The sequence below is a fragment of the Apteryx mantelli genome, chromosome 14, assembly GCF_036417845.1.
Source record: "Apteryx mantelli isolate bAptMan1 chromosome 14, bAptMan1.hap1, whole genome shotgun sequence".
NCBI classification, from domain to species: Eukaryota; Metazoa; Chordata; class Aves; order Apterygiformes; family Apterygidae; genus Apteryx; species Apteryx mantelli.
In genome coordinates, this window is record NC_089991.1 from 13,746,799 (window position 1) to 13,763,387 (window position 16,589).

Genomic DNA, 16,589 nt, shown 5'->3' on the forward strand with positions numbered 1-16,589 from the left:
AAATTTACTGGCTGCAAGCATGAGTCATTCAGCCCAGAGAATAGAGTTACTAGAAGCTTTTAATTTCATGGAGTCTACAAACTTTTAATTATGAAAGAGGGACAACACTTCACTGACCTTTTAAAAATTGAACATGTGGCTATTTTAAAATCAAATGTTTCATGAAAATACGTTTAATTTGGATAATATATATGTTCTTTTTTCAACAGAAGATGGAAATGAAACAACATATTTCATTCATATTTCATTTTGATGTTTTGTGTATTTCAGATCAAAAACAACCACCATTTTTTTACCTCTTTCAAAATGAAAAATGTCACAGACTAAAATAACAAATTCCAGAGATTCTTGGTTTCTGACACTTTTCTCAACTTTTTGATTGTTTACCAAGATTCCTCAGTTTTCCAAAAAGTCAAAAGCATCTTTTCAGGGAGAAAATAGCACTGCTATATTTGCCTTTAGCTCCTGCAGTCCTAGAGGGCTCTCCTATGCTGCAGGTGCTTTCCTGCTGTTCTGCAATACATTCTCAAAGTTTATTCATGCCCGCTTGTGATTCAGGATGTTCTGTGTGATCTCTCTTGGGTCCTTCCATCATAGACATGGTTATCTCATGATAGCAACCAGAAACCGTGCTGCACTTACTATGTCTCTATCATCTACAGACAATCATTTACTGTGGATTAGCGACTGCCAGAAAATACAGAATTAAAAGGCTATTTTCCTCCTGTTCCTGAAACAGAATAAAGTAAGCAGATGCTTCACTGTCTGGAGTAACTAACAAACACAGTCATCTTAAGCTGTTTTCTCTCTCTCCCTCTCTCTTATAATGCATTTATGAATTATGTTGCTTGCATTTATAATTATGGGGCTGAACAGATGGTGGAAGGCTTATTTCAGAATGGCGTGTTCATTAAAATAGCCTACTCTGGTCTGCCAACTGATTGTTAGCTGTAATCCCAATTTGATGTAGAAGAGGGTTATTTATTCTTTCTCTCTTTATAAGTCCATCTAAAAGAAATGGAGCTTTGAAATGGACACCATTGGGTGTGAAGCTACAATAAGGATGCTGTATATATTCCAGATGGGAAAGCGCTGAAGAGATCTGCAGCTGTGCCAGCCCCTTGAGAAAATGCAGGGAAAGAGAAATTTTGGACTAGCACAGTTTTGAATTTTAAGAGAGATTCAGTTCTTTATTCACTTTGGGAGCTAAATTCCACTGCAGTGTGGCTCCAGGCAGCTAAGATTTATACTCAGAATCTCTTTCTATGGCGTATCTGCACTAGGTAGCTGGGTTCAATAATGGTAGTTTCCATTATTAAAAATGGGATCCTCTGCTCAGGCAAGACCTAAATCTTCCATTTATGACATTTTGCTGCCTTTCACATCTACATGGTAACATTTTGTCTCCCTCTAGTCACAGTGACTGCCTCCTGGGTGCATCTGAGAATAACAACAGGTTTCATGATAAAATCGGGAGTGGTCATCCACCCCTTTGCCTTCCTTCTTAGAAAGCTTATTCTACCAGCTTCACTTTACCAGCTTCATCATCTTGCAAGGTGCATGATGGATATGCAGACAATTCTTTGCACATCAACGCTATTAATGTATTTTATTTCTGAGATCTCCTGTCACACTTTTTTCACATCAGGACAGCAGGATCTGTTCTGAACATGGGTGATAGTGGAGATATAGTTTCAACGTTTCTTTCTTGAGGACAAAGGAGTTTCTATTTCTCCAGGTCTGGCTGTTATCCAGGCACCTCTTCCCTTATGCATACTTCCCACCTGGGCTACTTTGAGATGCCCCATTGCAAGTGGCAGACCTTCTTCAGCAGGAAATCTGAGGGCTGTCCTGAGGTGAGCTGTTCAGAAACACTATTTACAGCTCTGCTATGGCTGAAGGCTTTGCTTTTCTGCACCAGAGCAATCAGCATCACTTGCACCCCACAGCTGTGGCATAACCACAGGGTCCATCAGAATTTCACAGGAAATAGTGGAGAAGGACATGTGAAAGACTGTTCTCCATTTGTCTGAGCCCACTGGGAGCAGAACTTGAGGTGGGAGGAACCGGAGAGCAGCGGAAAAGTTGATGGTGCTCACTGTGAATAACTGGAAATAGTAATGTTTTCTGGGTTATTGAGAAAATATTTTCATGAGAGCTGGACAGGAAAGCTTTGGAGAAACAGTTTCTCATCTGAAGTACCACTTGGTAGGAATCAATTTGGGGCCACTCAGCCAGAGTGGTGGATAGCTGTGGCCGTGTGAAAGTTTAGAGAGAGGACCTGTTTCCCAATGCCATAATTCCCTCTCATATTTAGAGCATTTCTATCTCATCTTTTGCCCTGCCCCCTGCCTTGCAACCACTGTTACAGCCTTCAAAGATGCAAACTGGCTATGCAAAGACTGTTATTGAGAGGTTTCTGGGGTCCTCAGTGGAGTTCCTAGTTACAAATGAGGAAATAAAATTATTGTGCAATATTTCTTTTCATTTCATTTCATTTCATTTCATTTCATTTCATTTCAATATTTCATTTAGAGTACAGGCAACTAACAATGGGAAAAAGGAGAAAACCAAAGAGAGAGACGGGTAGATGAGTGCTCACTCATATGAAATTGCCAATAACACGCTGGTTAGCTTAGTCACCTTATCAAAAGGCAGAAAAAGGCCTGAACGTGGATTTGAGTCTGCTTTTTTTTTTTTCCATCATGAGAAATTGCAGACCTGCTCCAGATCAGAAACAGGGAAAATATTTGCAACTGTGAAAACTTTTGAACAATGGGAAAAGCATTTTCTACGCCACTCTGATTTTAGCTTGAAACTCATTATATTTGACCTAGCGAGTAAGTCTTTATAATAGCATGTTTCTCTGATACTCTGTTCTCCCTTAAACTTCAAATCTAATCTTCTGTTAAACCTCCTAGTTGTAAACTAAATTAGTCTATACATTTTTTCAGGGCATGCATTATCTTTTAGTGGAGCTAGCCAGTGCTCAGCTCAACAGGATTTCTGTTTTGATTTGGGAGAGGTGTTCAGCTTCTGCATACAGCTGGGTCTTTATTGATCCTGTGAGGGTTTGTAGCTCTTGAAAATTTTTTCCATGACTTCTTTAGTGTTGGGATAATTTTTGGTTTACCAGTGATGCAAAAATAGGATGAAAATCTCATGCAAGCTCAAATCAGTTCAATCAAAAATTAATCCCTCTGAGTGCAATGAAACATTTCGCTTGATCAGTGTTACATGATGTATTTTGGTTTTGTTGAAATTTAATGCTAGATTTAATTTGAAATATTTAATTTAAAATGCAGACAATTGACAGAAAAAAAAATAATAAAGGACATTTCCTAGCAAAGACAAACTGAAACACCTTTAAATGAAAATTTCACTTGACATTTTACAGAATTATTGCTTTTATATATATATATATATATATTTAAAAGACAAACTCAGAGAAACTGACACGAATTCAGGAAACCTTTCAGTGCCACAGAATCTGCACACTTATTTCTTTTCTTGCCAAAAAGTTAGCAATTTATCCCAAATTATTGAGAAATTCACAGTTAACACTGTGCTCCTTTGCCTGGCTCTGCCATGCCCGAGTTCTCTCCATTAGTCCAATAGGGAGTCAATAATGAAGCACTGGCAACAAAACCTGAATCCCGGTAAAAGGATGTCTAAGGACCACAGTTTTCTTTCGGGTAGGGGTCATTTTACTGAATTGCGTCAGTGTGATTGGGGTCAGTAAGAGAATCTCGCAGGCTAACGCGTCTGTAAACCCCAACAGCTGCAGCCGTGGTAGAGCATATTACGGGTTTCAGACAACGTGACGTGAGCTGCTAGGGGCAATGCTTATTTCAAAGAATTTGAAATGAGGTTTTTATCTCCCATTCTTGCATTAAGAGGGAGTGCTTAAAAACTCAGTGGTGGAGGCGCTCTCAGGCCCTGGCCTGGCTACCTGGGGGAGCACCGAGTTTGCCAGGCTGTGTGACCTGAGCTGGCAAGGGAAAGGCGCGAGCGGAGACAGCCTCCTCCCTGCGTTTGAGTGTCACTGCTCAAGGAGTCGTTCGGCTCATCCTGGACTGGAGCACAAGTGAGACCCAGCATGTAGACAAGGGGGGAGTGAGGAATATGTGTTCCCAGTTAAGTCCTGAGCTATCATGGCAGGACAGATACGATCTTAGAAGTATATAACATGTATGTACCCATCTAGCTACTTCTGCAGCAACATTAATCTCTGTGTGTGCGTGTGCGTGTGTGTGTGTGTGTGTGTACAATCTCTTCTCTCCCTGGTGATAAGGTTTCCTCCATTTTCCAGGGTGAAGGGAAAGTGGAGTTCAGGTGCCAAGGGCTCCAGGGAATAGAATTTACAATCCCAAAACCTACCACACAAAAACAAATCCTTCCTAGTCCAGGGACAGCTGCAAAACCTCACACAAGTCTCCAGTGACTGTCAGGACAACAGGAACCACCTCTGCCAATCTAAAGCAGAAGGAGTTAATGTAAGCAGGTGTGTTGGGAAAGGATTGCTAAACAAAGAGCAAAGACATTTGCGCCATCTACCATGGGCTTATGATGCCTTTGGTTTCCTCCATTAATCTACCTTCAGCCCAGCTGAAAGCTTTGCCATGTTTGGATAGTTGTCGGCATTTATTTTTTAATTTTTCTCTGCTGTTATTATGAACCTCTAGGTAAAACTGTTTCTCCTCATCAAGGTTAAAAGGACAGAAGCTGGTGAGGCAACACTAAGCCCAATGTTTAATCAAAGGCTTGGAAAGCGCAGAAGAAGGCTGCTGCACAGGTCCTTTAGTCCATTAGCGAATCAGCTCTAGCCAGGCAGGGCTGCCTTTGCTCTCTGTTCATTGGTTTGTTTGTTTTCAGTGAGTAATATCTACTAATGTGAACCAAACCCTTGCAGGTTTTTGGTATGTGAGAGACACTCTCTGCCCTTTGCAGTAGCCAAGGATTAACTAGCTGCAGGATTATGAGCTTGAGTTTGCAGGGAGCTTAGAGAACAAGGATGGATATAAGTGCTCAGTGGAAGGACTACGGTTAAAAACCAGGGGAACACTTCACGGCTGTCATACCGTGTTTCCACTAGGATAAAATGGCTGCAGAACTGCAGCTCTGCTTCCCAGGCAGCTCTGCTGGCGTCAAAAAGTCCTGGGTGGGTATACTTAGCATAGGCAGCTGTACGCAGAGTCTCAAGCATAAAGGTGTAGGAGGGCAGATGTCCTCCAGCTCCCCAAGTCGTTCATCACTGTCCAAAGGACCCATCTCCAGACAGAGAGGTCCCTTCTGGAAACTGAGCTGGTAGCTGTTAGCTCTGATAGAGAGGTGGCACAAACTTGTCACCAGATTATTATTTCCCCTACTCCCGGGCCATACTCAGCATGAGGAAAAGGATGCAGTTAGCCCTTGTGTTCAGAACCAGGAATCCTGACCCAAAATTGCACTTCTTTCTGCCTTCGCGTCTTTATTCTCCTGGTTAACGCACTGCCAGCTTCATCATGTGGCTGTAGCAACTTTGTAAGTGGGTTTCTTCCAGGCAGCAAATCCTGTCTTTGCTTCTCATGGTTTGGTAGGCACAGCATGATCGAGGGACCCTTCAAAAGACGACAGAGCTGAGCTCCAGGGGTGTTGCTCATCAGAAGGAGAGGGCTGAGCAGGACCTCAGACTCAGTGAAAATGATGACTGTTTTGCATTATAGTTGGGGAAATCAAAGACCAGCAATTTTTTTGTTTTGCTTCCTTAATGAATTGTACAAGTCGGCGCAGGGGATAGATCTACAGGGAGCAAAAGTGAGAAGATCACAAACTGCCACTGCATCCCATTGGTGTTTTCTCTCCAGCTCTTGCTGAGTTCCCAGGATAATGCTGGAGCTTCTTGTTCTGGTCATGGGCCTAAGGGTAAAACCACACAGCTCCCTTCTGCTGTGCTGAGAGCTAATCCAACTAGTTAATTAAAGAGTCCATTGGACTGTCAGAAACAGCATGAAATACAGAAGCAATTATTTCCAAACTGATCACCATCAGTTAAAGTACCATTTGGCAAGTATGTGAACAGCCTGCAGCAGGGTCCCTTTGTAGGTAGCAGTGCCTTTTCTTTACAGGGCTTTATTGCTGGGTGATGGGGTTCATGCTCAGAGTAAAGCTGTCAAGTGAAGTGACAGCAACACTCCTCTCCCAGGTCTGGGAGGAGTCAAATGCAAAGGGGTAGACAGAATGGGACGCTATTTGTAATCAAGCTGGGTAGCCTAAAATGCCAGCATAAACAAATCCCTTTGAAGAAACTCATTGTGGGTAGGAGAGCTGAGCAACTAATTTGCTGCAGATAATTTATTTAATGCATTTAAGCCTTTTTTTTTTTCAGCTTACAGATTATGACTTCCTCAAATGTATCCATTATTCAAACCTACTTGACAAATATCTCTTGAAGCACTTATCCCACATGCTCAGAGTGCAAGTGTTGTTTTTCTGCTTGCAGTTGGTAAGACAAAAGCTGCAGTGCTTGGCTTCTCAGCTGGGTGCAAGCTGAAGCCTGCCAGGTGTGCACTAGTGTTCGTGAGGTAAAACTCACTTTGGAACTTGCTTCCTGAAGATACTGATGTCTGAAAAATTAATTGTATTTGCAGAGAGCAGATCAGTTAAGATCTGTTAAGTGGTGTGAAAAAAGCAGGACTTTTATAATCCTGTCCTTTACCTGACACTGAGCTGATGCCTTGTAACTGACAGCTAGCTTTGAACCTTTGTTTGAAAGGAGAAACTACAGAACATGAAAACAAATCACTGCAACACAAAATCCCACCAGTGGAGGACTCCTTTAACAGTTTCCTGGAGGTCTTAATAAGATTCTTGGAAGTCATGTGCCCATGCATGCCCATCACACCCTCAGTGTAGGTTTCACACCCCACGTATGTATGCTCTTTCCTCCTCTCCTATCAGTCCTCTTTCCCCACAGGTAAACAGCTGGAAGTGTTATGCTAACTGCTAGAGGCTTCAGACAAATGCTTTTTGCCACGAGAGATTTGAGGACATCTTCTGGACTTCTCTTTAGCTTACATGCATGTTTGTAACAAATGCACCACCTGCTAAATTGCTGATCTTGCACAACTGTTCTCTGATTACTGCAAAAGAAGAAGAAAGGTCTGACTGGATGTCCTCTATGAAATCAGCTTTCAGTGCCTGTTTGTTCTGCTTCTGAGCAAGCCGTGAGTTGCTCTGAAATGTGTCTGCCTTGTTCTCCGAGCAAGGGGTCTTCGGGATTTCATCCTCTGTATCGCCATTTGTAGCAGAGATACTGTCTTGCTATAGGTTTCCTTGGTGGATCACCTCACAAAACGTGCCATGTCTCACTTGGTATATAAAATTAAAATTACCATATGATTTGTATGCTTCATAAGTCATCTACTCAGAGTGTCTGTTCAGTGTTGGATGCAAAATGTCTTTTATTAATTCTTAAGTCTGTATCTTGCTGGTAGAACTAGTGTGCATTTTTAGAAAGATTTATGATCATTATTTAAAGTGATGGAGTGCTGAGATATGATGTTTCAATGGATATATCTGCATGTAGTGACCTGTATTAAGACGACCAAGCCTGACAATGTTGAAAAACAGTGTCTAGTATGTTGGAAAGCGAATTTCCCCAGGAATATTCACCAGGATAAACGCAGATGGGCAGCACAGTTTATATGCTAGCTTTCATTTTGAGTCCATGATCTACTGGAACTAGTAGATAGATCATTTGTGTGTCATTCAGATCATCTGCTTCAGACATCTCAGTTGCATTCATAAGCACCTTACTGTGCCAAGTGTACTCAGTGGGGAGAGATATGCATCCAGTTAAAACCCCAAGTAAAATAATGTCAAAGTATCAATCTTTGAATATATATATGAGGATTTCCTGACTTTTTTTTCTAATGACTATACAAACATATCCTAAGGTTCAAGCTACTACTCTCCCCTCTGCTAACAGCAGGAGAACTGATACATTCTTTTATTTTCTTAATTTTATTTATTCTTATTTTATTTTATTTTATCTTTATTGGGATGCAGATATTTCAGATGTTTTGGATGTTTGATATGAAAGGAAATAATACAGCTAAGTCAGTATAAGACTCAGGAGAGGAAAGTTTTAGCACAGACCTTATTTTCTTACATGATTTCCCTGAGATGTATTTGGACTAAGTAAAAATATGTTGTTCCAGTTACTTTTGCAGCTTCCTACTGGACCTGCTCAGAGGATGTTTCAGCTTTAGTGTAAATGAAATGGACTGCAAAGGGAGGGTACTTGGCTTGCAGGGATTTTGCAAGCAAGGTTGATTAGACGTGAAATGCTGGAAAGATGTGCAAAATAGTTTGACTCCAGTTAGCTGGAATTTTGCCTATCACCTTAGACTTGCTTATTGCTACTAAGCATTGCACACTACTTTGTAGCACAGGAACAAAGCTGGGTTTCATCAGCAAACTAAATCAACAGTTCTCTTCAGAAAGTCATGCTGAGATGGGCAGCAGGGAATGAGCTGGTAGATGAGGCACAGGATAAGAGATAATGTGGAGTTCATTATAACTGAATTCTGCTTTTCCATTTATGACCCAAAGCCAGGAAAATATCAGAAAGGTATATACATGCCATGATACCTCCACAGGACATTAAACCTGGAGAGCACTGATCTGAGAAGACATACAAGGATTGGCACTAAACCCAACTCTAACATAGACAGCGACTACTTTTTTAGTTAAGTGTCCTGAAATGTCGGTCTTGGTCTCATGATAATTAGCATTCATTTTGCAAGCTGGTCTCAAGTGATTCTCTAAATGCTTGCGCTGAAGACATTAACTGAACTGTTTTCAGCTTAGTGCACTCACAGATGACCAGTGTTTCTTAGTTCATAGATCTGGTTTTCTGTTGTTACCAGCTGCACCTTAAATAAATGAAAAACAACGGGTTCTTGTTTTTCAGGGATTGTCTTGAATGAATCAAACTGAATACTTGCTTTACTGTCATGGAGCAAACTAGGGATTCACATTTTGATTAATGTAGAATCTGGATATTCGGAACCTTGTTAAGATGTACTTCTGGGTTTTCAAGAACTCACTTTAGATAAGCCTGACCTTTTAACTAGCACTAATTAATCTTTATGTTTTTCCACTGCCAGGTACACTGTTTTACACAATGGGCATCATCAGGAACATGAGAAGCTTCCCATCCACAATGACCCAGAATCCCAAGAGTCCTGTTTCTAATCAAGATCCTAGAAGAGGAATGGCCCAGCTGAAGGAACAGATTCCTTTCAGGATCCCTAAAGGATTCCTGGACAGCAGGACTTTTAATAAAACTCATTCATCTGCATTTTCATGGTGCCTCCTGCACTGACTTCACATGAATGCCCAACCCCATGCGTGTGTAGATCGATGGGAGCACAGGAAGGTATATGATGAGCAGAATGGCTGAGGAGACACTTCCGTATCTGCAAGGATGTCTGGACTATATTACTGCATCAAAGCTTTACTGTTGGTGCTCTCCAGGAGTAAGCAGATTTCTGTCAATGTAAAGAAACAACACAGATACAAGCCACCACAGGGACTTCTGTTACTTCTTTCCAGCTGCTGTCTTTGTACAAGCCACCTCTTCGTTCTGTGACACCAGTATCATGACCTTAAAGATTTCAAGTCCTGGCTTGAAGCCCTAACATTAAATGAGAGTAAATGCCTGTTTTATCTGCTCAAGGTCCTACTCACCTGTGACTGGATGTTGTCAGGAGAGAAACAGCACTACATTTAGATAATAAAGAGGAAATATTTGCCTTTTTGATTATTGTTACTGGTAAAAGGTTAGCATGAGCCACTGACTCATCCTATCCTGCATAGCTTTCTTTGTAAATGCTTTTATTGCGTTTCCTGACCAAGTTCATGGATGGAAGTTCATTGGCGGAAGTTCATTGGCCAGAAGAGCTGAAGTGTGGCCTACAGATACATTTCACAGCTAAGACAGACTGCAAGGCCCAGCAAGTGCTGCTTCAACTCCAGCCCAATTGCTAGAAGACAGTGGCCATCCTCTGCCCTTTGCAGGCCAGTGGACTGGATGCAGCCTTCAACCCCAGGCAACCTGCCAGTGCAGTCCTCATCTGAGCAAACTTTGGGCATTCTTATTGAGAAGAAAGGTTGGTCAAGAGACAGGGTCAGTCTGTAATAGTTCACTAAGTGCCATCTTGAAAAATGTATCATCTAAAAAGCTTTTCTAGCTACATTAGGAAGATAGTCTCCTACTTATGTTTTCCATCTTTATTTTTATATTTGTTTCTGTTCTCTTCCAACTCTGAGGCAAGAAGTTTCAAAACTTTCAAATATCACTGTATGCACCTGATTGTAAAAATCTCAGTCTCTAGCTGCTTCCTGCATGTATATGTTGCTATGTTCCTTGTGAGCATCTTCCACCTTTGCATGTTAGTGGTAGACAAGGCTGTAGACTTAGCAACTTTGGGAGAATTATTTTCATGCAGTGGGAAATATGCAGGATCAAGACTATAAACCTCTACCCTTTTTAGATGAAGATCTAACCCAGAGATGCCACCCTGAGCCTAAAAAACAAAATTGTACTTTGTTACTTTGTGTAATCATGTACAGATATTTTTAATGTAAAGAAAAAGTGACATTATTTATTATTATTTTTTATCAGGAATGTGCGTTTTTTTCATTAAAAGCTTCTAGACCCAGGAGCTTAACATATATATATATATTATTTAGTAATGTTTCTGTTGCTATGTGACAGGTATTTACTGTAAACAAACAAACAAACAAATCCTGGTTTGAACAAAAAAAATGTTGCTCAGTATGAAAAATTTTGTGCATGATAAGAACTTCCCTGCCATGGTGTCTGATTTCTTTAAAATATTCCTTCCACTCACAATAGAGTCATCAATAAGGCTTCTCATCCTTTTCCTTTAGGATTTAAAAGAACACTGGGCAGAAACAGCTCTAATTAGAGAGAGTCAGGCACTTATTAATGTAAAAAATCCCTAGCAGTTAGAAAGAGACAAAGAACTGATGTTCGAGAACATAGGTGTTGATGGAAAGAATACAAGGTGTTCTAAAGGAGAAGGTGAGATAATAGAGTTTGAGGCAATTCTTGGTTCTGTAATGACCTGTTCTTACAGGGTTGTGTTTCCAGAAAAACTCAATATTAGCTCAACTCTACAGTTACTACTAAAACAAACAGACTTCAGTGGGTGAAAAAAATAGGGCATTGTTGAGAGCTTTGGAAAATCCATCCAAGGCTGCATCAGTTATATGATTTACACCTCTATGGAATTGCTCATATGGATTTTGTCTGGATTTGGGTATGCGAGACTGCGAAACAGGTTGTCTTACTTTCATCCCAAACATTAAATTTCTTAAAGAAAATCCTAAAAAGGCTTTTCTCTATCCCCCTTAAGAGGCATCCATACGTTGGTGAATATTTCTGTGAGTGATGTACAACCAGCAGCATGGGGATGTAATAGTAATGGTGTTCCTTTGTTTCCACTGTTGTTCTTGAAGTGTTTTTTTTCCTATATTTTAATGTACTTTAGTAATATATCTCTTCTTAATTTAAAATGAACTTCTCAACACTGAATTTTATTCATGAGAGATGTTTGGAAGGTTCTGTCAAGGGGATCCTTAGCTCACCAGCCAAAATGGTCAACAGCTCTCATACAAAAAGGGATCCAGTTCGAAAACCATATTTGCAAATGTTCATGTTCTGTGTCATCTCTGGCTAATGGCTGGTCAGCCCCAATTAACTTGTCATGAGCAATCTAGCAGCTACTGTTTCGTAAGTCAATAATCACAGCAATGCTTCTGTGAACCCAGCAAATGATATTGTCTATTATGAATAAGTTAGCATTTCTATAGAAAAGAAGCTGTCTCATGGAAAGAACCAGCACTCAGTTTCCTTCCTTATCTAACAGTAGCTGCTCCAGTAGCCTCTGAGTTCATCTTCCCATTGACCATTTTGGCTAGCGGTTTTGGAGTCTCTGCCTGTGCTGAATAAGGTGTGATGCATTGGCTGTTTCTAAAAATAAAAATTCCTCTGTGTAAATTATACTCCAGCTCATGCTCATTTCTTGTACAGTTTTCACTCAAAACATAAGATTCTACCAGGTTACCAGGTAATACGTTATGCCCACTTTGCAATACACCCAGATAGCTGTAATAGCAAGGGAGAATCTGGCCACAGTACTTTGAAAATACTGAATGCCTCCTGGGTTATCATACAAGGTCCTAACATTTCTTTATCTGCCAGAAAAATCCTGCCTCCTGCACCAAGCGTTCCAGCACCTCCCTCTTTCTCCTCACATTTCTTAGATTGCTACTGAGCCCTCTTTCACCTTGCCTGGTCTGTGTCCACCTCACCTCTCACTTTATCTTATACTGACATTTCATTGGTATCGGCAGGACTCTCAAGACAGGCATTTGCGAATGAGGAGTCAGATAAAATTTTGTGTCGCTCTGTCTGTTCCTCTGAGTATACCAGTGGATTTGACTGAAAAAGGAGGTTCCTTTCTTCCCTCCTTTTCCTCTCTTTCCCCATCTCTCACAGAACCGCTCTAACTATTCTATTTCCTTACATAAATACACTAGTACTCATCAGCAAATTATTGCACTGCCACATTTATATTCTAGTAACATTTTACATTCTTTGCATGCAGTAAGTCTCAGAAGTGTTAAGCATGATGTTTACTGTAGCTGTTTTCTTGGATTACAACTGATTACACTTTTTCCTGGCCAGAGATAAAGTACAAGCAGAACAGCTAGCTAATAAGAAATTGGCTGGCTGGGCCTTTGCTAAAACATCTTCAGAAGGCTGATCTGTTAACACAGTTGTATTTCCATATTCTTCTAGGCTCCAGACGAAACATTTCTGAGATCTTGCATGATATTTGTTAGCGGAGTCTGTGCCTAGACATGCAAATCCAAAGACTCATTGAGGTTACCTGTGATGAAAGATGGAAGCAGAGGAACAGGTTAACTACTACCAGAGGCAGATTAAAAACCTGAGGGCCTGTGGGCCAATTTCCTTTAAGTGGGCCTTAGACAGTGCAAGGGTGCACATCATGAGAAAAGCCATCTTTTCTGCTGAGGAGCTTTCCACATCTCTGATATTCTGTTTACTCGGAGAGAAACTAAGTTGGAGTCATGCTGTAAGTGAAATTCAGTGGCATAATAAACACGTCACCAATGTGAAGCTGTGTTCACAAAACAGAAGCTCCAAGGAAGAGTGCAGAAGAGGCCATACATAATTAGCTGATTATCAAGACTGTCTGGAGGGATGTGAAGCACTAAGTGGATGATATACACTCTGTAAATGTCAGTGCTTGAGGCAGTCAGCAGCTGTGTTGCTTAGTGAGATGCAGGGAGATATGGCTGCAGCCCAAGTGTACAAGCAGGTCATGTTCATAAACATGATGCAGAGAGATGAATCCCTATGGGGAAATGTCCCTTCTACATTTATCCTTCACAGTTCTTTCAACACTGAATATATTTTCAGTTTTCAGTCTTGGAGAGGGCAATGAGTTAGAAAAAAGGAGAAATAGTATCTTGGCAGAACAATTAGAAAAATACTTTCAATAAATTCTCAAAATCTTTTTCATTTAGTCCAGAAGTCTAGAACATGACCTCCTTTTACTGCAGAATCTGATGCCTGTCTAAGCACAAAAGTAAATGAAAACATTTACCAAAGTAGCTTAAAAAATAAAGGCAATAGCTTCCATTTGTGTTACACTGCAGCACATTGCCTTTGTGTCTACACTCCAGTTGCAGTGTATTAGCACAGCTGAGAATGGAACACAGAGGAAACAGGACTGACAGTGATAGAGCTGAAGAATATTTGTAGAGGTGTGTGGGAAGCCTTACTCACTTCTTGCTCACATAGTGCCTGGCTTCAACCTACATTTTCCACATGTAGCTTGTCTGAAGACTAAAATCCCCCAAAATCTCAATATAGGAGTGTATGCCTGAAAGGGAAACAGTGTGCATGGTGTGCACATGCAGCGGATTTGTGTGGAAAAAACAAATTCAACACACTGAAAACCCCTTTCTCACTGCCCTGTTCTCTATGCACTGTTTTCTAGTCAGAAGCAGAAATTCTTAGCTTATCAGACACATGCAGACAATAAGGTGCATACAACCATTGTTTGCCTACAGAGATACTGTCATGCTAATATGCTTCATTTATTCCTATTATAATCATAAACAGTAATACTGAAGACAATTCAATTGCAACCACAGGAGCCCACACCTCAGCCTAACATGCCTACTTGAAGAAGTCACGGGTTCAAAGGTCACTCTGATGCTTGTCCAGCTTACAAAGTGACTGCAATTGAAGTAGACTCACATGAGCAAAGAAAGCCATTACTAGGACCACCTTGATTTTAAGCATTGTGAATCCCTGGCTTCAGAGAGTCTCCTTCTCCTTCTGCGAACTCCGGTCCTCCAGGAGTCTCTGTTGGAACAAAGGACACTTCAGGGAGAGCATACATTGGAAGTGTGTGAGATAGCCACTCAAAATTTGAATATGAGTCAGAACTGAGAGGGCTAAATGATACTCACCTTGCCTTTGACCTCATCACACTTCAAACCGATTTTTGTTTCGCTCTGACTTCTCCTACAGTCCCCTAAATGGAATCAAGTGCTCCAGAATAATCAGTAATAGATAGTGTATTAGCTGTACTTAAATGCTTTTATTCCTTTCAAAATACCTCTCAATTTCAGTATTACAAAAAACTAATATTTGATCTAAAGAACATCTGACTGAAGGATTCTGGCTATTAGAATGAAATATACTCAAAAATGGCTCTGCTTAGCAAAGATGTGGAAGCAACAAAGGGTATTTAAGGTATTTACTGGTGTCAGCCTGACTTAATAGTGTGCAACAGAACTAATTGGTTCCAAATCTTGTCCGTTTTATTCCTAGTATAGATGAAAAATACATAACGATGACAAAAAATGATGGTTTCTTGGAGCAGGTAGCCCACATACAGCAGACTCCAAGTCATTCTGAAGAGTATTCCTCACCTGGCTTTATAAATCCTAGGGCCAAGGAGAGCATTTTCATTCTGTAGCTGTCAACTGTAAATCCTTTGGTAGTTTAGGATCTAATTTTTTCCTCTGCATTAGATTTCCCTGAGCCACCTCTGAGTATTATCATGCCAAAAGGCACTAAATCTGTTGTTTTTTCTACTGAATATATGAACTATATAAAAAATACAAAAGCTTTCCTTTTTTTTTTTTTAATACATATTTTAAATCTCTCTGAATCCAAAATAATCACTCACATTCACTCAGCACATTATAACCACTTACCTTACCTTAGGAATTTTCTTATCTAATAAAAAAACAGATATAATTGAACTAGAATTTACCCAATTAAAACTTTAATGGATCTGAGTTCTACTACTTCTCATGAAAGCTTTCTTTGCTGAACTGTAATTGCCTGTGCTATTAGGCTTCCTAACAAATATATGCTCATAACTTAAAACATTTTGAAGATCTGGTAGAAGATCTTACTAATGTATTTTAGCATACATTATTTGCTTTGACAGTTTACAGATTTTTGACATTTTTTAACAATTTTTTATTGAGCTTTTAAAGTTCTTGAAATCAATCAAAAAAAGAGAAACAAACTCCATATATCTTCCTCAGACCACATCAGAACAGGAACACAATGCCAGTTGAAGGTCCCTACATAGCAGCAGTAGTGCCAGGGTCTATACTCTCTTAGAAATGCTGTGAAGCAGACCTTTCAGTCCTCTGGGACAAGAGGGAAATTTATTTCCTTGCTGAATAAGGAAATTTATTTCCTTCCTTGAAGACTTCTTTCGAGTCAAGATTTAGGGAGACCCCACATGGGGGCCTTAAGCTGCCGAGGGCTGTGCTTGAGCTAGGCAGTGATCCAGAGTATGAGAACTAAATCCTTGCCCAGCAACCTCAGTAATGAATCTGTTTTCATTCCTTACAGTTGAATCCCACCTGCCAAGCAGGGCTCTTGACATAATGTATATAAACCATATCAACAGTCATCTTCATGTCAATAATCTCCAAAATGCAACCCCTTTCAAGGACATCTCTCTCTTTGTAAAAACCAGCATTATTGCAACTAGCATGGTACTAGCAATAACTGAAAAACTGTTATGAATTCAAGGGTTATTTTAAGGACTACATAGATCAAAACAGACAGATATGAAGGACCACACAGATTAATACAGATGTGTTTCCTCAGTGCCAATTTCCATGGCCTTGTTGGGACACTACTACACTCAACCATTATTCTCTTTGAAAGAGCTGATTCACTCGTTACCACCTTTATAGCCGTAGCAAGGGGTCCAAGATCACTACCTTCACACAACAGTTCAAGCTGTGAACACCTGTACTCCTCTTGCAGTAGTCTAAAACAGCCAAGAGAGGAGTTATCTGCCTCATCAGTCCTTCAGCATACGGTACCAAGAGCCTCTAAAAGTAGTTACACTAGCCCATTAGGCTAGAGACTGCATGGCAAAGGACAGCAGCTCTCAGTTCCTTGAGCACAGGAAATACTATGTTCATATTAGGCACTGTTC

At 40.4% G+C, this 16,589-nt stretch overlaps 2 protein-coding genes across 5 annotated transcripts in view; one reads left to right on the top strand and one right to left on the bottom strand.

Moving 5' to 3' along the window:
- Positions 1–12,076, top strand: part of HTR4 (5-hydroxytryptamine receptor 4) — a 104,388-nt gene extending 92,312 nt beyond the window's left edge. The window contains exon 6 of the mRNA XM_013953688.2: positions 9,153–12,076. Within this exon, the coding sequence (XP_013809142.1) occupies positions 9,153–9,240 (88 nt within the window). The 3' untranslated portion in view covers positions 9,241–12,076. The remainder of the gene's footprint in view (positions 1–9,152) is intronic.
- Positions 12,077–12,629: 553 nt separating this feature from the next.
- FBXO38 (F-box protein 38) overlaps positions 12,630–16,589 on the bottom strand; it is a 34,247-nt gene continuing 30,287 nt past the window's right edge. The window contains exons 24-26 of one of the 4 annotated variants that reach the window (XR_010885627.1): positions 14,584–15,358; positions 14,399–14,476; positions 12,630–12,968 (exon numbers count right to left, since the gene is read on the bottom strand). The gene's annotated coding sequence lies outside the window, so the exon portion shown is untranslated. Of the gene's footprint in view, positions 12,969–14,368; positions 15,359–16,589 lie in introns of all 4 variants that reach the window. The other 3 variants (XR_010885626.1, XR_010885624.1, XR_010885625.1) reach the window with 3 other exon arrangements.